Genomic DNA, 19492 nt, shown 5'->3' with positions numbered 1-19492 from the left:
TGCACAACATGGAGTAGTACAGTGATAAAAACAATACAAGAATTTTTAGGGTCAAAACACACACATTAGCCTCTCTAGTGGTGATGTACCTGTGCAAGTCTCCAAAGCGAAGACTTTGATCCTCATAGGCAAGAACCATTAAGTGACTAGCCATACAGTTTCATTAAAGATATATCTATTTCAACTTGCAAGCAGTCAAGTCTGACTTTTTCCCCATAAATTCCACATACAACATACAGAACCACTTTATGGCAAAATTATTGCTTTTATCTAGTTCACACAACTAAACAAAAATCAGCCCCCAGGGGGAATCGGTTCCTCGTTCAGAAATCCGGACGTTTTCAGACCACGCACACCCCGAGGAGCTCCGTGCTCCACGAGCGGGAGATTCAAGAACCGGACGCCGGCCCGCCGCGCCTGGCACCGCCTCTAGCTTTTATCCGAGAGGTGCAGCATCAAACGGCTCACGCCAGAAAACACAAGTCCCCACTGGTGAAAGAAAGCCAGGAGACACCGCGGGAATCAATAATTCAATTTTCTGCCACGTAACTGCTGGCTCCCAAGTCCCTCGGTGGTGGCACCAAGAACGCCCACCGCCACGCTACCCCTGTGCCACGGCGGCTCACGGTCCTCCTGCTCACACCACCCAAAAAATGGCCCACCACATAGACTCGGTCTCTTTTCTCAGGTAAACAGCGGCAGGGCACGAAGAAAGGGTCTCCAATTGCACCAGAGGACGTTTAGATTGGGTGGGAGGAAGAATTTATTCACAGAGAGGGCGGTCAAGGGCTGGAAGGGGCTGCCCCGGGCGGCTGGGAGTCCTGCCCCGGGGGCATTCAGGCGGCGCCAAGGGACGTGGCTCAGTGACAGGACCCGGTACGGCAGGCTGGTGGTTGGACCTGGCGATCTCGAAGGTCTTCTCCAACCTAGGTAGCCCTGAGATCTCTATAAGAAATTCTGAGGGCAGCACTAATACATATTTACACCGACACACGCACAACAGGTGGGAGGCTGCCTCTCTGGGAAGCCAGAGCCGTACCAGCCCGGCTGCCGCGGGGATTACCCGGGCTGACCTCGTTAAACGGGCAGTTTTCACGCACATTTGCAATAAGGCCCTCTAAACGAGCCCGCGGGGCGCTAGCCCACATTTCGCTCCCTACTTCCCAGTGGCACGGAGGGCGGCAGCGAGCGGGGTCCCTCGGGAGGGACCGGCCCGTTGCGGGCCCCGAGCTGCCGGGACGGGGCACAAAGGGGGGGGACCAGGGCTCGAGAGGGGCCCCGCCGCCCTCCCGAGGCGTCACCGACAACGACACACACCGGGACGGCGAGGCCCGTCGGCCCGGGGCACGACCCCCCGTGACAGGCTCTCGGTGCCCAGGGCCCGGCCGTGCGGCGGCCACACAAAGGGAGGCAGCGGCCTCCCGGCTTCCCTCCGCCGCCCCGCCCCGTCCCGCCCGGCGAGGCCTCGCCGCCCGCTCGCTCCTCACCCGCCGGTCTCCGCCCGCCGCGGCCGCGCTCCCGCTCCCCCTCCTCCGCCGCCGCCGCCCCGTCCCCGCTCCGCCGCGCCCGCCGCTGCCGCAAAGCCCGGCCGGCCGCCAACCGCGCCGAGCCCGTGCGACAGCCGCGGCGAGGCGGAGCGGGGCGGGGCCGCGCTGCTTTGCGGCAGCGCCCGGCGGCGGCGGCAGGAAGGGGCCGGAGCGCGGGGCCCGCGTGCGCAGCCCGGCGGCGGCGGCGGCGCCATGAAGCGGCCGCGTGAGAGAGGGGGCGCGGGGGGCCGGGAGGGGGCTGAGGGGGGATACGGGGGGATACGGGGGTAGGGGGATACGGGGGTACGGGAAGCGGCGGCTGGGGAGGGGGGATACGGGGGTAGGGGGGATACGGGGGTACGGGAAGATACGGGAAGCGGCGGCTGGGGCTGACGGGCGCGGTGCGTTGCAGGGCTGCGGAAGGCGAGCAAGCGGCTGAGCTGCCACAAGCGGTACAAGATCCAGAAGAAGGTGAGCGGGGTCACGGGGGCCGCACCTCACCCCACCCCATCCCACCCCACCTCACCTCACCTCAGGGGCCGGCGTCGCCTCGTGGTGCCCCTCGAGGTGGCCGGGACACCAGTCTGCAACCAGAGGCGCGCGGTTGTCTATAAACTCCACGAACGCGAGGGATATTTTTTATTTTTTTTTCCCTTCATTTCCACTAACGTTCGTGTTTCCGCCCTCAGATCCGGGAGCACCACCGCAAAGTCAGGAGGGAGGCCAAGAAACGCGGGCGCAAAAAGCCCAAGAAGGACCCCGGCGTGCCCAACGCGGCGCCGTTCAAGGAGGCGCTCCTGCGGGAAGCAGAGCAGAGGAAGCAGAGGGTAAAATGGAGCTCGTGGGAGCGGGGGCGAGAGCTGGTGCCGTTCCCTTCCTTCTTGGAGGAAGCTTTGTGCCTTTCCTGTGTGTGCATGTGCGCACCCAGAGGTGCACGTAGGCTAGGCTCTAAATAGGCCTAGCAGACGTGCTTTGGAAAAGCACGTTTCTGTATTCACTGTTGCATACACCACATGGCAAATTGCTCTTTTAATTTTTAACCGCAATTTTCATCACTGTGTATAAGCATGCAGGAAGTGTCATTGCTAGTATAATCGGAATTGCCAGCGATGCTAAGATATGTGGAAGCCCCATCCGAATGCAGTGGGTGAAGTCTCAGTGTTGCATGATTATACAAGACTTCACAAAATAAAGATCTGCATCAAAATGGCACAGGAAAGCAGCATCCTTTGTCAGTTGAAATGTTGTTTCTGCATGGCTGTTACTTTGGGGGCTAGCAGGTGGATGTGTTGCCTCTGCTACTGAAGCACTTGGAGGCAGTATTGTCCTTTTCAGGATAGAATGCCAAAAAATTCCCAATGTCGCTAAAACAGATGTGGCTTCTAACCAGGCCATCTGAGGTATTTTTGTCAGAAATAAGTAAGTGGGAAGAAAAAACAGTCTTCTTACCACCTTCAAATATGTTTTACCTGGCTTGGGTTTTGCTTATTTGCCATCAGCTTGAAGAACTAAAACAAAAGCAGAAGCTTGACAGACAGAAAGAACATGAAAAGAAGAGGAAGCTTGATGCTAAAAAGAATGCAGCCGAAATCCAGGAACAGACAGAGGGAACGGTAGGTGTCTGGTATGATTCTGATTAACACACGTAGAAGCAATAAAGTCATACTGAAACTACATCTTCATAAGTCATATGTTACGTTATATTCTCAGGCTGTATATATGCACAAGTGTAATATGCCAGTTCTCAGTTAAATCATTCCCATTCTTTTTTACTTGTGTTCAGGAACTTTCTAGCAAATCTGAAGCAAATACTAAGAAAGTGCCACATAAAAAATCAAAGAAATCATTTCAAAGTGAGCTTGAGAAGGTAAGCTTCAATTATTCTTATATAATTTGATGGGAATCAGAAATGAAACAATCTGTTGTCTTCCTTTTCGCGTTACTGTGCAGCAGCTAGAGAGTGTAAAAGTTGCTTGTGATAAACTCCAACACTGAAGAGCGATTTATTTTTTTTTTTTAACGGAAGGTGTGAGGGCTTCAATCTTGTCTGGTGCTAGCTGCTGAGACATCCAGCATTTTGAAGCATTAGACTTCTTGAGCCAACATCAGTACATAGTGACTGATCACAGAGCTCTTCTAGTAATGAAATTTTCCTGTCAAAGGATTTCTTGCCTTCAGATGAAAAAGGTGAAAACTGTTTCAGCTTCCTCATTTGCAGTTCAGAAGAGAGGAGCTCAAACAGTCTTATGAAACCTCACTTAGCAGCCATTTTGTGGTCACCATCGTAGGCTACAGCTAAGCTATTAGAGAGCTGTTATCTGTCAAATTGTCTGTCATCTTGTATTTGAGTCTTTTTTATTGTTGTTTCTGACCTAGGTGATAGAAGCCTCAGATGTGATTCTGGAGGTTTTGGACGCAAGAGATCCAATGGGCTGTCGCTGTCCCCAGCTGGAGCAAGCTATTACTTGCTCTGGAGGAGACAAAAAGCTATTGTTGGTTCTGAACAAAATTGGTAAGAAATGAAGGTTTTCTTGAAGTTTCACTCAGTCACTGGGTAGTTCTGTGTGGTAGGTGAGCTATGAGGAAGATTTTAAAGGAATCTGAGATTCTGCTGAAGTCATAAGATCCAACTCTGAGCTCACTGCCTTATGGAAGGGGTCATGTTTCTTCTGCCTTATAGTCTGGTTTGCTAAGAAAACACTGTAGACAGGTAATTGCTCATTAGTCCCTTCCTTTTGCAATAACTTCTGAAGCCATTGGCCAGTCTTAGCTAAACCCAAGAGAAGTTAGAGATCTAACTATTTTAAATATTTTTGTGAATGTAGGTAAGGAAGGTAGAGGTCGCAGTGCTAGTACCCACTGAGGCAGTGGTAGGTTAAGCATCAGCAAATCAGCTCAATAGTTGTGTTTAAGATTTGGCTTCTAGAAGTATTGTCTCCCTTTCGTTGCTGTATGAAAGATCCCACCTAAAAACAGATGCAGCTGAAAAGGCTGCAAATTACTGGGTTATCATCTGGGGGGGGAAAAGGAAATACCAAGCGTGACAGTAAGAGCAAAGGGAACTGTGTATTAGAATAGCCTTTGCAAGGATGAGGAGATAATCCTTCGCGTAACATCACTCTGTACCATAGAGAGTCTCCCAGCACGACTCCAACATTGAAAACCTGATAGAGGGGCTGAAAATATAGCTGTGGTATGTTCTGCTGTAGGCAGAAAATAAAGACCAGGACTTGGGGCCACTGGATGCCTTTGGGGAACTTACCTATTAGTTTACTAGAGCTATGCATATAAATAAATAAACTTTCAGCTAAACATTATTTGTCATAAAGAAGTGTACAAGATACAGCCTGGTTCCTGGTTCCATGTTCCATTTTCCTAATGCAGTGATATTTAGCAGTGAAAGGACTGTGCTCTTTTTTTCCAGATTTAGTGCCTAAGGACAACTTGGAGAAATGGTTGAATTGTTTGAAGAAGGAATTTCCAACAGTTGCTTTTAAATCATCAACCTTGATGACAGACAGGACTATGGTAAGAGTGCTGCAGACTCTCGAAAGTGACACAGTCATACGTGTTTCCAGTAAGAAGAAAGAACAAACAAACCCTATAAGTCAGTTCACATTCTTTTTTCTTCAAGTATTTGATGGCTACCTTTTTACCATCACTTAACTGGTAGATTCATCTTAGCCAATTTCATATTAAACTAATTCCATCTGTTTAGAAGAGCATGGTAACATCAGCTAATGGAGTATAGGAGTTGAAAATGTTACAGTAGATGAATATATCTAAGAATACATACTTATCTTCCTAAATAGCCTGACCGTGTTGTTTGTTTTCTTTGTCTTTGAATCCTGTAGCAGGAGCATTTCTCAAGAAAAAGGGCACGTGTTGATTTATCAAGAAACACTGAATGTTTTGGAAGCGAATGCCTTTTGAAACTTCTTCAAGAGCACTGCAAGACCCAAAACAAAGCTATTCAGGTTGGGTTAGTAGGTAAGGATTTGGAGAGATGGCAGAAATTTTATTCTCCCATAAAGCTTTGGTATCTTGTATTATGAACTGGGTGAAACAACCAACACGTGACTTCCTCTTGGGCCTTCTTACTCAAGACTCATTTCTTACTTCCAGTCGAGACTCACTGTTGTAGCATTTCAGCTGACAGTGATCTGTGTTGCGCTTTCACGCGCGTGGTATGTGTGATCTATGGAAGGCACATTGCGCGAGGCCTTAACTGATAAACCAGCTTAGGGAGAGGAGAAGCAGATTACATACCATGCAGCCTATGCTGCCTTCCTCCCATTTGATAAGATTTGCATATGATGTTCAATGATGTCTTTCATATCCTTTTTATTGCCAAGTGTGAGAAATGAGGATACTGACCTTGTCTTACTTCTGTAATGAAGACTTCAGATCCAACTCTGATCTCACACTGAAGTTGTACGCTGCCAAAGATGCATGGAAGCAGCAGCTTTGATCAGTGTTACATAGGCTGAGTTTTTTATTTAACTTATAAGGACTTATGTGGTTTTCTTCAGGTTTCCCTAACGTGGGGAAGAGCAGCATAATCAACAGTATTAAGAGAGATCGTGTTTGCAATGCTGGGACAGCAAGAGGTCTTACCAAGTAAGCTGAGTCTGATAAAAGCTGTTCATTTTCCTGTTCCCGCTTGTGTTCTGATTACCTTAAGTTTTGTTTGGGCACAATTTACATGCATTTGGGGCAGTCAAAGCATGCCTGTGTACAGTTTTAAATGCACATTTCAGTTTGTAAGGACGAAAGATAACATTCTGTATGATGCAAGTTGTTACAAGAGAATACAGTACATAAACGTGCTCATCTTGTGCATTTTGATTTCTTCCGACACAAAGCATATGATGAGAAAACACTGAAACTGACTCTGTATGAAGTGCATTCAGTCCAACGCTGAGCTTTGTGGCTTGATTCCCTCACCTTTACCAGTCTTTTGCTAGTAGATTCATCTTCACATACAGCATGTTTCTCTCTCTGGATAGGTGCATGCAAGTTGTGCGTATTGATAAACAGATGAAGATGTTGGACAGTCCAAGTATAGTCGCAGATTCTGCCAACAGCACCCTAACTCTGGCCCTGAGAAGTATCATAGATGCTGGAGTATCGGGCTCCGTAGACGTGGTTGAAGCAATGGATGCAGTTCTAAATCACTGCAGTAAACAGCAGGTGAGTTCCATCATCTCGCTCCGCATTTCTGACTGCATGCAACTCCTCTGTAGCTTTCTTAAAGTTCATTTAACTTCAGCTAGTTCTGGTAGCTTTTGCACTGCTTTCTCCTTACCATACAACGTGAAAAATTTTGGCTGATATATCCAATGTTAAGTGTGATCTTTCCGCAATACACGTGGAAGACAGATGCAGCGTGTCAGGATCCTGGCAGCCAGTCTGTTTTCCCAATGACTTTACTGATTTAAAAAAAAAAAAAGCTTTTAAATATCATCTCATAATAACATCACAGAGTGAAAAATGAGGATATTCTGATTGCTTCTTATTATTACAGTGAAGACCTCAGATCCAACTCTGATTTCACTCTAGTTTCAAGTAGATTAACCAAAGCCTAATCCCCATCCAATTCTATGCTAACTGGTTCTCCACAAACCAGCATGCTGTCTCTCACCTATTGGTATGGGTGAATAGCAGATAAAGTTGTTGACAAAGTAGACATTTTGCTTGGTAATATTTATTCCCATACGCAATAAAAAAGCTGTTCCTTACATACTTGTTCTTCCTCATTGTAACCCAGTTTGATTTGCTTTCTTAATCCTAAAGCTAGGAGAAAACTGGGTGGTCTCCTTCTGATTGCACTATTTTTTATATATATATTTTTTTTGCACTAGGTAATGATGTTCTATTGTATCCCGGATTTCAGGAACACTGAAGAGTTTTTAACTTTACTTGCTCAGAAAAGGGGTATGCTGAAAAAGGGAGGTGTTCCTGACATAGAGAATATAGCCAAATTACTACTTTGTGACTGGACAGGGTATGTATATTGTCAATTATGCTTTATGCCGCTGACCTTTTTGATTATCACTTTGTTAATTCAGCTGTGATTACACAGCAGAAGTACTGAGTCCTGAGAAGCAATTACAGAAAGGAGGGGCTGCTTTTGGTTTTTCTGCGTTTTACTTCAAGAAAGAAAGCTGGATTGGCTAACAGATTTAGCGAACACTAGCAGGGGATAATTTTCTGAAGTAATGAAGTATACATGGAGGGAGTCAAAGCAAATTACATGTAGTTCTATAGCCAGTTTGCTGACCTCTAAGTTTGGTAGGGGAATTTGCCTTCCTCTAAACTGTTGCAGTCTGCAGTGGTTCCTATATTCCCCTGAGCGTGGGATGAATGAATTTGGAATCAGTGACTAATTGCATGGGAATAGTTCCCTTGCTCAAGTGGTCCATCTGTTTAAGAGTAGGATGTCCATTTAATTGTTACTGACAACTTCAGAGTCAAATACAAACACCTATTTACCTGCTAAACAAATTATATTGAATTACTAGTTAGGTTGAGGAGTCCGAGAGGTTTGTGCTTTGGGTTTTATTTTTAAGCATAATGATTTAATCGTGTTGGCTTTGTTTTGTTTTTTAAAGTTGATATTTTATTTTCACAGAGCTAAAATAAGCTACCATTCACAACCTCCAGGATCTCAAATGCTGCCCCCCTACCTTACAGAAGACAAAATAGCTGAAATGCAGAAGGGTTTTAATTTAAAGAAGCTAGAAGAAGAAAACAATGCTACTGTTCAAGGTAGGACTTGTTACTGTAGTATACCAGTAAGAGCAGTGGTAGCAGTTTCAATGAGAGATCATGAATGAAAGTCATCCTAGGGTTTGTATGACAGCTTTGTAAGTATGCAGCAGACATGAACCTTTAGAGAACAAAATGGATTCTGATGCAACAAACCAGTGGATTTGTGTGCCATCTTAACATTTGTGCCATCTTAACACAGTGGATTTGTGTGCCATCTTGTGCACCCCTGCTAGTGCTTAGTTTCTGCTCATCTGACTTAACTTCTAAATAGGTGGTACTTACGTGTCCTTCAATGATCTTTTGGCCTATTTCCTAGTTAGGCCAACAAAGTGCATTTTTATTCAGCACAATCTACACTCAAATCCAAGTACTCTGCCTCCTAGCAATTTTTTGCAGATGCCTCAGGGAAAGTTACTCTCTTGGATGATTTGCATTTGTTCTCCCTACTTATGTGGGATGGCTGTCCTTTTAATTGGTAGACATATCTGGTGCTAACAGTGACTTAACAGACAGTTTGTATGTCTTTCCCAGCTTTAAAATACCGTAGTCCAGCAAGCAGCATTGTCTTCCAGTCAGCTGGCATGACAAATGGGAAAATAGAGGAAAATAAAGAGGTAGAGGAAGCATCACAGCAGGAGACTTTGGAGACAAGCAGGGAAGAAGAGGAAGAGGATTTCATGGAAACTGATGATCAAGATAGCATGGAAGAAGAAGAAAAGGATGTGAAAGAGGTAAATCAGGGTTTCATTCAATTGCTACTTGCTTAGACCCTGACATCAAGTACCCTGTTAGTATCCTGCTGTAAACTGAGAATGTACAGGTGCTGCAGAGCCAGCAGCAGTAATCGTTAAGAAAACAGACTTGTTGTGAGTCAGCATGTTCCTGACAAGGGGACATCTACACTATCATCAATCCTATTTCATTTGCATAGGAGATTTCATTAGTGATGTCTGAGTAAACTCTTATGTGTGACCTCTCCAATCTTAGGAAAGCAAAATTCGGATGACCAGGAAAGCAGAGCTTGGAAAACAACAAAGACGTGTAACTTCAGAAAACAAGCTAGCAGGTCTGTGTAAAAACCTGTAGCATCATCTCTAGTACTCTACCACTTACATTTCAGTTCATTAACAAATCATTTTCTTTTCTCAGAAAGTGGATGTGACAGTTCACTATCATTCACCTTGGACAAGACAGAAGATGAAGATGATGCCTATGATTTTAATACAGACTATGTGTAATGAGATGTGCGAAGATAGGGCTTGGAGACTATTACCTGCCTTCAGACCAGTCAAACACTTCTGTTACAGAAGTTGTAGGAATGCTTCATAGTAGAGTTGCAAACATTCACAATTACTGTGTCAAATAATGTATATAATACTGGGTATCTCTAGATAATTCCAGATTTTGTATAGTTTTAGGAAGCTGACCTTTAAGCCCTATACTTTTAATTCCTATTAAAAAGACTATTTGAAAAAAAAAAATCACACTGTGTTAGTTCATTCTTTGTGCCTTGTAAAGAGATCTTTCCAAAGGATAAATCCCCCATTGCTTTCTTTGAAAAACTATGGTCACGTTTTAAGCAATTAAATTACTTCAGCTAGAGATAAGGTATTTTATCTAAGCACTTCTCTGTAAGCTCACTAGCTTCACAGGGAGAGGTGACTGGGATTATGGTAACGGTAATTTGTCTTCACTGGGGGGAAAAAAGCTCGTTCCGATGGTGCTCTTGAATAAAAGACATATTTCCTGATGGAAATATGGTAGCAACTTGTAACTGTAAAGCAAAGCATGTTCTTCTGTGTAATAAGGATGTTACTGTAGTCAGCCTGCAGCAAAACTGGGGCAACATTAACCAGCCGCACTGAAAGTGGCAGCTGATACATTTTCTTTAAATGTACCTAGAGGCATCCATGCCTCCTACGTATCTTAAACTGCATGTGTCTGTATCTGTGCTTGATATTTTTTTATCTAAGCCTGCTGAAAAAAACACGGACAGGAATGGTTCTTAAGAAGCCCGGAAAAGAAAGGATCAGTAACAAACCAAAGAGCAGCATAGAACTATACCAGAACTACAGACAGTGTATGTAATGAGATGAGAAGTTGGAAATCCTTTTAAATTATAAAGCAGTACTGAAACCATATTCATACACAGAAGCAAGCCCTTTAGCTTTCTGCTGCCCTGTACCTGGGATCAATGAACCACTGAGCCTTTCACTGCTTGTCTTTTATCCGTACATCCTACACCTGTTCACAAGTAGTAGTACTGAATAAACATGAGAACTTGAATTCAAACTTCATTACATCAAGTAATAGCCACAGCAGCTGCTGGGATATACTAGCTACTAATAACCAGTATTCAGATGTAACACTATAGCAATAAAAAAAAAAACTACTTACCTACAGAAAAGTTGGATGGGCTGCCAAAGGTCACAGCAATCTTGCTCAGTGAATTCAGAGGGTCAGACCAAGAAGGACACGGGGAGAAACTTCTATGGCACAGTCGTGCTCACAAGAAAAAAACATGCAGAAATTCTTAACAGTAACAATTCTGATCTATTTCATACAGCCTGACCCCAGAAATAAATACTTTGCACGCTTTTACAATAAGTGCTTTCTCAAAGGTGAGATCAATTGGTTTTGACTTCATTCAGTTAATACTGTACTTAAGCAAAACAGAAACATTTCATGTATCAGACCACGACAAGAATCATATTGTCATTTACCTGAGGTTTGACTCACGTTAACAGTAGCTTTTATTTTTGAATATTTTCTCCACCACTTTACAGAGAATATTTTAGTGTTTACTGGCAGTTAAAACCACTTTGCATAGTGAAATAATACTTGAAATTATTAATCTTTCAAAAATCAAGATTCAATTTTCCAAAATTGTGCAAGACAGGCTTATGCAGAAATGGCTGGGAGCAGTTTTTCATGCAAGAAAGGACTGCTGATGAAACTATTTCACAGGATAACAACAAGACAGAACAAATACCAAGCTGCTCTTAATTACAGTATGTTCCTGCGCAATACTTGAATGGTGCAAGCTCCAGATGAAGTTCTAGCTTGTTTCTGGAACTGTTTGTTTACATAGCTGACACAACGATCCCCCCAGAAGACTTGTAGTAAAGAGCAGAAGAATGTACAACACACAAATGACCTAACAGAAGCGCTAGTTTTGCCTTCTGCTGGAGTAGCGTCTTCAGTCACACAAGTGAGTCTCCTTTGGAACAGCACATGAGTAAGTGCATCTCCCTGTGCTCCAGAAGGCAAGGACTGCTCTATAATACAAAGTTGACTTTAAAAAAAAAATAAAAAATCTGCTTGGCTCCAGAAGTTTCCTGAGAAAATGCCATCAGTTATTAAAATTTTCTTTACTTTGCTTCATAGGCTTCCGAATGTCTCCGGATCAGGCTGAACTTGCCTGTAGGATCAGGGACATACCACTTCTCCCACACTTCAGCATATGAAGCTGTTCTTCCCCATGGTTTGAAATGTCCATTCCAATGGAGCAGCTTGGCAGCTTTCACAAACTGAGGAGAATACCTTTTTCCAGCGCTAGACCCTTTTATTGAAAAAGAAGCATTAGTGCCATAATAAAGGCAGCAGAAAAAAACAGCATGTGATATTTTAACTTCAAAACAAAGCATTTTAATAGGAAATCTTGTCATTTATGGAAAAAGGTGGTGATATGGGAGGCAGAAGTCACGGCAAACTAAAATACGATCAGATGCAACGGAAGGCTACTTTGATCTGTCTCTGCATATATTTTAATGTACTGCTTTAAATTCCAAGTTCTTTAAAACCCTTTTAATATCCAGTATATTCAGCAGCCTATATATTACTCATTTGAAATGCAACTTGAGAGCTCTCCCAGCTTTGGGATTTTACCAATAGCAGAACTGATATGAACGTCTGCTCCTCTTCATCTTGGAGGAGACACCTAGGCTCACTTCAGATACAATACATATGCAGAAACAATAAAAAGGAAACAAGAATTTGAGAGCTCAAAATGAAGAACAATCCCACTAGCAGTTCAAAGAGGGATGTGGAGGATCGGGCCCACAAAATGCAAGACGGTATTGGGAAGCAGCATTTCATAAAGCATAAGTTATAAAGCAGGGTAAGAAAAGATCCATTTGCTGTATCAACTCAGAGTTCAGCTACAGACCTGGAAAAACACACAGGGGGAGCAAAGCGTTGCAAATACTTCATACATACCAAGATGTCGGACATTCCACATGGGATCAATACTGGAATGTTGCTTATAAAATACAATTAGCAGTGGAGGTGTCGTGATGCTGCCAGCCAGAGTTCTGCTGTAAAGTTCCTCTCTGGAAGAGAAAATAGAAAGGAGTTGGGGAAGGTTGCTTGTGTGGCCCTAAATCGGTTGACTTTCACTTGCAGCTGCGTGACAGGAATCCACAGCTAGATATGCAGCCCTCCATTTAACAGTTAAATGCCGTCACTTAGCCCAATCCCCAAACTATGGCCACACCCAACTCGGGGGGTACTCACGCTACATTAAGCGTCATCCACTTCTCCAATTGTTTAGTGATGTTCTGTAACTTCCATTCTGTCAAATTGGCAACAAAAACTCCTGGATTGAAAGAGCAAGTGTTGGCTTTCATGGCAAGCTTTCGGATGGTTTCTTTTTTGTAATCTAGAAACCCAATGTAATTATACTGAAAAAGAAAGAGTGTAGAAATTAGCTTAAAAATATAGTCAAATTCCTTTGTAAAGAAAAACTTTGCACAACTCCCAGCAGACAAGCATAACCTGAAGTTGTTAAACCAAATTCCCCTTCCTTCAACACAAGAGAAAGTAAGTCAAACATTTTAAAAATATGATTAAACTACACACTTTAAGGAAAGTTGCACGGTATTAATGTCTACAACCTGAAACAATAGCAGGCCCAGAACAAGTAGTTTTCATACATTCACAAATAAAAAAATCTTCCTCTGGTGTTCTAAGACCTTCTAATGTTCCACCACCATTGTAAAGCACAGCCAAAACTCAAAAGTGTTTTTTACTGTACCTAAATTACTGTACCAGGCATCACTTGTAACACAAACTTCAGAATCAACTGATTTTGGTAGGTATAGTCACACCTTTAGGTTCACTGTATTTTGAAATTAACCTTCAAGAATATCAAAACCAAGCACTTGGTTCCAAAGCCTGGGATCTACAACATTGTTACGACTGAGTCAGAATGAAACCAACCTGATTCCCTGCTCCACGGACAGCAACTTTGTTAGTGGTTGAGTCACAATCATCTGAAAACGCAGCTGCATGTCCAGGTTTCAATGGAGTGTTGTAAAGTTCAAGGATATCATCTGAAAAATGAAAATAAGCACAGAAAAATTAAAAGCAGTCCTGTTTAAGCTCTGAGTGACTTTTGGTCAGCCCATCGCTGCAGCAGATGAAAACACTCAGTTTAATCCAATTCATTCATATTTGAGAAGTTTTTATATCTTTTCTTGAAGTAGAAGTGTTTGGCTACTGCAGAGATAGCACACTGAACCCAACATATACCAATGGCAAAACATGAAGAAAAGGTCCTGTACCTTGCACTACTACGTCGTCGTCCACATAGATGGCCTTCTCTGCATGAGGTACCAAACTGGGCAAGTAGAATCTTGCAAAGGTTAACTGTGAAAGCAAAATAAATAAATAGATTGGAAAATTGTTCAAAAAAGTGAGAAATTTTGAAATTGGTACTCCTGGCACTTATCTATAGCAGTAATGTCCCAACTTCCACCCAGGAAGCAAGACAGCCAGCAGTATCTTATCAGTTATTTAAAATAAGCAAGTTCTATCAACTCCTAGTTTCCCATGAATTTGTGCATCAATAAACTAACTTTAAGACTGGTCTCTGATAGAATTTCTTATCTCTCCACACGTATCTGTAGTACCTGAGAGGTTTTGGCATGCTTGACATACAACCTGCTGTGTTTCACTGGAGTTATCAGCACAGAAAGATACTAGACAGGTATATGTAGATATTCAAAACCATCTTGTACTACCTGAAAAACTTAGCCTTACTGAAATTTAGGAACTTAATTATAAAAGACTCATTGTATGCCAACAAATTTGGGTTTGAACGCTAGTTGAGTTCAAAAGCCATGGGAGGCTAATATCAAAATGTACTGTTAGTATCTAATAATTGTAAAGAGTAATCAACACCATCCTTACTGGTTTTAGGGGGTCTGCCTTTTGAGGATCCACTTGTACTTTCCCTTCTAAGACACGAGGGTCAAAATCCAAAATTCGGTATCTCAGATTTTTCAGAGCAGTGTTACTTAGCCACAGCCTGCAGACACAGAAGAAGCATTTTGTTAAATGAGACAAAAATCAAATGAAAAACAAGAGATCCAATCAAAAGATCTTGATCTGGACAGTAATTTCCCTACCCAGCAAACATAGGCATAGAATATTATTTGCATCTGATTTCAGTGGTGGTATCCTGCGTGCCTGTAGGGGCATGTCCACTATCAGCATACTAAACAGCTGTGACACATGAAAGGTAAGAGACTGCTGCTTATTTTACTAGAAATATACAGTCCTGTTGTCACAAATCCTTCACAAAAACTATCAGTGTGAACAGACCTGAGCAAAAATGAAAGGATCAAAGCCCAATCTAAAAAAAAAATGGGGAAACTTCACTGCCAGTATTTACATTGCTCAGGCAAAATGAAGGAAGTAACTTTTACAACCCCTCCACCAACAAACTCCAACCCCGCTGGATGGACATCATCCCACGGGAAAAGTAGTCTCTTTTTTCATCCTTGAAACATTACCAGGAGGAATGACTGCAGCCTTGTCAGCAGCCTTGTCAAAAAGATGCAATAAGCAGCAGCAGATAGGACTGCAAACAATTTAGAGGAGTGCAGCATCAAGCAAATTCAGCTCTTCCTATTCTCAAAAATACTTAACTTTTACAGTGTCATGGGAAGCTAACCAAAAAATCATTACCTCAAGTGGTCCACAGTATCGTTCAATGTAACAATATAGAAAACCACATTGGATTTGGTGTTATGGTAAATACTGTTCATGGCTGCAATCGCACCCCCAAGCCTCTCATCTGATGCTGCAATGACCACAGAAATCTCCTTATCGTTCCTTTCATCTGTTAGTCTCTGGGGAACTGCAGGTATGAAGTCTATAGGCTGAAGTCCTAATGGATTTGAATCTGTGGAATAAAAATGGCATCACCTACATGTTTTATATAAAACAAACACAGAAATTATTACCACGCTAAAATTCCCAATGCCTGCAATTATTTCTGTTATACAAGCGCTTGGATGTCTGGGTCAAGGAACATGGACTACAACACCCCAGTATTAAATGCTTAAATGACAGCCCCTGCTCAGGAGAATCCAAGACATTGTTGATGTATTTGAAAATGTCACACTTGCAGATAAACTACACGCATATAAACTTCTCTAAATACTCACGCGCTGCACAACAAGGTAGTAGAGCGGGGCTTAAGCTACAGTAGCCCACGCTTACCTTTGGTCCTGTTTGCCACATCTATAATCACACTAATTTCTCCCTCCCGTTACCCTAACCACCTTCCAGTCACATCTCCCTTCCCTATTTTCCCTCTACTTTATTTTCCTCTTTGGTAGAAACCAATTTAGAATTTGTTTCTTCATTAACGATACTGTTGCGAATTTTTTTTTTCCCCTGGAGGATTATCAAGGCATTACACACAGCCCACGTTTAGTCCAGGCATCATAGATCACTGTGTTATTTAAGCTGAAAGAGCAAGAATTTATATCCATACTGTGCAGACACGAGAATGGGAGATCAGCAGCTGAATATATGACCATACAGCATACATATCCCATTTAAAAGGTGGCTCATTCCTGGTTACTGCACTCATCTAACAATGCTAGTACCTTCCAGATGATTAGATTATTACATATCAGATATTTTCAGATAATTTGGGGAACGTGACAAACGGGTGGCGAACAGGGACTTGGCAGTTCATGGGGACATGGAGAAGCTCTGTGGGACCACGTCCAGTTCTTAAACGTGGACTCCTGAAAACCGAAAGGCTTTGCTAAGTAAACCTAAGCAGCATAAACGAAGACGAGCACCATTTCCCAGCGGCTGAGCACCATCGTCCCAGCGACACCTTCTGAGGTGAGCGACTGACAGCCACCGCGGGCGCTGCGTCAGCCCGGCCGCGGTCTGTGAGGCCGCGCACGCCGTTACCGCCCAAACAACGAAGCACAACGAAACCCTACAGACCCGTCAGCTCCCGCCTGAGGAAGTCGCTGAGGCCCAGGAAGTTGCGGTGCAGGACGAGCAGGAACACCACGGCGGCCGCCACGAGGATGGCGACGTTCGCTGGAAGTTTAAAACAGAAAGAAGTTCACCGCGGGGAGCAGCGGGGGGCTCGGACGCGCGGCGGGCAGCGCCGACCCCCCCCCCCACGCCCTCCATACCTTTCCTCAGAGACATTTTCCCCTCGCCGCCCGCGCTGACGCGGCCCCGGCCCCAGGGCAGCGGCAGTGACGCCGCGGCCCCCCCGGCCGAGCCGTGCGGGCTCCCCCCGCGGCTGGCGGCCAGCGGGGCGGGGCGGGGCGGGAGGCGCCGGTTTCCGGCCAGCTCAGCAGCCGCCTTCCGCCGGCAGCCGGGCCCCGCGCCGCAGCGAGGGGCCGCAGGAGGAGCGGCACCGGGAGCGGGCCGAGCCGCAGCCGCCCCCCGCCACCATGCTGGGCTTCTGCCGCGCCATCCCCACGGAGATGGTAGGGCCGGGCGCCGCGGGTTCCCGAAGCGCTGAGCGAGCGCTCGGGTGCTGCGGCGGGCAGGATGGCTAGCGCGGGGGCGGCTGTGCGCTGAGGGGCTGCGCTGGGGGGCTGCGGGGGGGAGAGCGGGGAGGGAATCAGCGCTGTGCGCGTTCGCCGTGTGCTGAAACTCTCCAACTGATGAAACAGGGCCCAGGCAGCTTCCCTGGGGGGTTTTACAGTGATACTACGCTACATAGATGTATCGTGAACTTGCCTTTCCTGCCCTGAACACGTAGGGCTTGCTTTTATTTCTAGATGATGTGGTCAACGCTGCAGGGGAGATGCTAAGCTGCGAATAAAGAGCTTAATCCCTTTACACTTGAAATCGAGGTAGAGGAAGAAAATAATTCCACTCTGGTTTGAAAGCTGAACAAAAGAGCCAAGAACCTGTGCTCAGGCCAAGTCCAGGATGTAAACTGAAGGAGTCTTAGCAGTTGCAGGCAGGCTTGTTTTTGGGGTAACTGACCAAAAAACGTCTCTTTTCACAGGACTACAAGGGCCAAAAATTAGCAGAACAGATTTTTCAAGGAATCATTCTTGTCTCTGCAGTAAGTATACTAGAACTGTGGGTGATAACAAAGAACTTTTGTTTTCTGATCTTAGAAGCAATTTTTTACTGATTGTTTGGATGAAGACTTTTCTTCTTTTTTTACTTTCATTGTTGGCCTACAATTTTGCAACCAAGGATAGAAAGATATATGAAGTGTGCTTTCGAAAAACCCATCCTCTCTACCTACCTCTCCTTCCTACCTTACCCCCACTTAATCATGGCATCCAAAATGTTTTTGTTTATTTGAAATTTGATTTTTTTTTAAGGTAATTGGTTTCATCTATGGCTTCATCACTGAACAGTTTGGATGGACTGTCTACATATTTATGGCTGGAGTTGCTTTATCATGTCTGGTAGGTTTTGTTTCTAAACTTGAAAATATATGCTGTAGAAGGTGAAGTCCTGTGCTTAAACTTGCTTTACAACCCAATACTTGTCTTTTGTCAGATGCTAGTAAGATTTTAGAGAGTGCTGACGTTTTACACTGCTACCTAACACTGAATTGCTTTCCCAGTTGCGGTGGTTTTACCTTGCTAGGCAGCTGAACTCCACCACAACCACTCTCTCACTCCACTTCCTCAGAAGAGGAGGGGAAGAAGAAAAGGAAAGAAACAACTCAGGGGTTGAGATAAGGATAATTTAATTAAAGGAAAAAATAATTATTAAGGAAAAATTATTATTAATTAAATAATTTAACTAAAAGGAAAAAAGGGAAAGGGGAAAATGGGAAAAAAAAATGTTAACTCCATCCCAGTACACCAGTTCAGTGAAACGTTACTTCTAAGTCAAGCTGTGTTGTGGTTGAACCTGGCCGGCTGCTAAGCACCACACGGCTGTTCACTCACCCTCCCCTCTCCCTCTCTGGGATGGGGGAGAGAATCAGAAAGAGATGAAAGCCTGTGGGTTGAGATAGAGACAGTTTATTAGGACAGAAAATAATAATAATGGTACTACTACTAATAATGTGTACAGAACAAGTGATGTACAGTTGCTCACCACCCACTGACCGATGCCCAGCCTATCCCTGAGCAGCCAGTCCCCCGACCCCGGCCAGCCACCCCCATATAATTGCTCAGCGTGACACCAGATGGTACGGAATACCCCTTTGGCCAGTTTGGGTCAGCTGTCCTGGGTCTGTCCCCTCCCAGCTCCCGCTGCACCCCCAGCCTGCCCGCTGGCAGGACAGAGCAAGAAGCTGAAAAGTCCCTGGCTTAGTGTAAGCACCGCTCTGCAACAATTAAATCATCAGTGTGATATCAACATTATTCTCATCCTAAATCCCAAACACAGCACCCTACCAGCTACTAGGAGGAAAACTAACTCTATCCTAGCCAAAACTAGGACAAGCTGATAGCATTTTTAACAGAAAGGATGATACAGTTTTCTGGGTAGCAGCTATACAAAACATTTCTCTAGCATCTTGATTTACACATTTTCATTTCATTCCTTTTCTCTAAGCTAACGCTCCCGCCGTGGCCTATGTACCGCCGCAATCCTCTGAAATGGTTACCTGTCCAAGAGTCGGGAACAGACGATAAGAAGCCAGCAGACAGAAAGCCAAAGAGACGCTAAAATCTAAAGAATACAGTTCTTCATGATGTTACATTGCAGCAGTTAGCTTTCTTAAATTTTAATACATTTTCCCTAGGAGATGCTGCTTGGCTCAGTGTTTTCTTTTCTCTGTACTATTTTGTACATTGTCATGTGTACATAAGATCAGTTTAGAGTATGAAAGCGGGTGTGGGGTGATAAACTTGAGGCTCTGTGAGTTCTCAGCTCACTCAAGTATTTTACTGAAAAGGAAGACTGCCCTAGAATCAAAGTATAATTAAGCTATTGCCATA

The 19492-nt window shown here is 44.3% G+C and overlaps 4 protein-coding genes and 4 non-coding genes across 18 annotated transcripts in view; 6 read left to right on the top strand and 2 right to left on the bottom strand.

Moving 5' to 3' along the window:
• Nucleotides 1–1620, bottom strand: part of PBRM1 (polybromo 1) — a 65413-nt gene extending 63793 nt beyond the window's left edge. For 4 of the 11 annotated variants that reach the window (XM_067003344.1, XM_067003345.1, XM_067003348.1 and 1 more), the window contains exon 1: nucleotides 1488–1505. The gene's annotated coding sequence lies outside the window, so the exon portion shown is untranslated. Of the gene's footprint in view, nucleotides 1–1487 lie in introns of all 11 variants that reach the window. The other 7 variants (XM_067003346.1, XM_067003342.1, XM_067003341.1 and 4 more) reach the window with 5 other exon arrangements.
• GNL3 (G protein nucleolar 3) lies at nucleotides 1621–11653 on the top strand. Its single transcript, XM_067003349.1, has 15 exons — nucleotides 1621–1752; nucleotides 1939–1997; nucleotides 2216–2353; nucleotides 3026–3139; nucleotides 3310–3393; nucleotides 3903–4038; nucleotides 4951–5054; nucleotides 5381–5516; nucleotides 6059–6146; nucleotides 6536–6719; nucleotides 7391–7533; nucleotides 8161–8297; nucleotides 8832–9031; nucleotides 9288–9366; nucleotides 9450–11653. Exons 1-15 carry the CDS (start codon nucleotides 1740–1742, stop codon nucleotides 9536–9538), a joined length of 1704 nt encoding a protein of 567 aa, XP_066859450.1. The 5' UTR covers nucleotides 1621–1739; the 3' UTR covers nucleotides 9539–11653.
• On the top strand, nucleotides 4100–4172 carry LOC125184105 (small nucleolar RNA SNORD19). Its single transcript, XR_007167438.1, has one exon. It is a non-coding gene; the product is annotated as a small nucleolar RNA SNORD19 (small nucleolar RNA).
• On the top strand, nucleotides 5885–5958 carry LOC125184108 (small nucleolar RNA SNORD19). The gene has a single exon (XR_007167440.1). It is a non-coding gene; the product is annotated as a small nucleolar RNA SNORD19 (small nucleolar RNA).
• Nucleotides 6383–6460, top strand: LOC125184109 (small nucleolar RNA SNORD69). The gene has a single exon (XR_007167442.1). It is a non-coding gene; the product is annotated as a small nucleolar RNA SNORD69 (small nucleolar RNA).
• Nucleotides 7015–7090, top strand: LOC125184107 (small nucleolar RNA SNORD19). The gene has a single exon (XR_007167439.1). It is a non-coding gene; the product is annotated as a small nucleolar RNA SNORD19 (small nucleolar RNA).
• GLT8D1 (glycosyltransferase 8 domain containing 1) lies at nucleotides 11036–16905 on the bottom strand. The gene is made up of 9 exons (XM_048073571.2): nucleotides 16754–16905; nucleotides 16557–16655; nucleotides 15273–15489; nucleotides 14493–14610; nucleotides 13865–13949; nucleotides 13521–13633; nucleotides 12816–12982; nucleotides 12519–12631; nucleotides 11036–11862 (listed from the first exon to the last, which is right to left on the bottom strand). The coding sequence occupies exons 1-9, from the start codon at nucleotides 16767–16769 to the stop codon at nucleotides 11672–11674; spliced, it is 1119 nt and encodes a 372-aa protein (XP_047929528.1). The 5' UTR covers nucleotides 16770–16905; the 3' UTR covers nucleotides 11036–11671.
• SPCS1 (signal peptidase complex subunit 1) lies at nucleotides 16896–19298 on the top strand. Its single transcript, XM_067003350.1, has 4 exons — nucleotides 16896–17056; nucleotides 17587–17646; nucleotides 17915–18001; nucleotides 19107–19298. The coding sequence occupies exons 1-4, from the start codon at nucleotides 17021–17023 to the stop codon at nucleotides 19218–19220; spliced, it is 297 nt and encodes a 98-aa protein (XP_066859451.1). The 5' UTR covers nucleotides 16896–17020; the 3' UTR covers nucleotides 19221–19298.
• Nucleotides 19299–19492: the final 194 nt, after the last annotated feature.

The sequence above is a fragment of the Anser cygnoides genome, chromosome 10 (genome assembly GCF_040182565.1).
Source record: "Anser cygnoides isolate HZ-2024a breed goose chromosome 10, Taihu_goose_T2T_genome, whole genome shotgun sequence".
Classification (NCBI taxonomy): domain Eukaryota; kingdom Metazoa; phylum Chordata; class Aves; order Anseriformes; family Anatidae; genus Anser; species Anser cygnoides.
The sequence above is the reverse complement of the archived record's forward strand: the minus strand, read 5'-3'. Positions and strand labels throughout refer to the sequence as shown.

Excerpts from the sequence above, each read along its gene's own strand:
- GNL3 (XM_067003349.1), top strand. Across the intron at positions 2,354-3,025 it reads CAGAGCAGAGGAAGCAGAGG|CTTGAAGAACTAAAACAAAA; the intron begins GTAAAATGGAGC and ends ATTTGCCATCAG. Across the intron at positions 8,298-8,831 it reads AAACAATGCTACTGTTCAAG|CTTTAAAATACCGTAGTCCA; the intron begins GTAGGACTTGTT and ends TGTCTTTCCCAG.
- GLT8D1 (XM_048073571.2), bottom strand. Across the intron at positions 13,950-14,492 it reads AGGCAGACCCCCTAAAACCA|TTAACCTTTGCAAGATTCTA; the intron begins GTAAGGATGGTG and ends TTGCTTTCACAG. Across the intron at positions 11,863-12,518 it reads GTGGAATGTCCGACATCTTG|GGTCTAGCGCTGGAAAAAGG; the intron begins GTATGTATGAAG and ends TTTCAATAAAAG.
- SPCS1 (XM_067003350.1), top strand. The coding sequence starts at position 17,021 with ATGCTGGGCTTCTGCCGCGCCATCCCCACGGAGATG. Across the intron at positions 17,057-17,586 it reads GCGCCATCCCCACGGAGATG|GACTACAAGGGCCAAAAATT; the intron begins GTAGGGCCGGGC and ends CTCTTTTCACAG. Across the intron at positions 17,647-17,914 it reads GAATCATTCTTGTCTCTGCA|GTAATTGGTTTCATCTATGG; the intron begins GTAAGTATACTA and ends TTTTTTTTTAAG.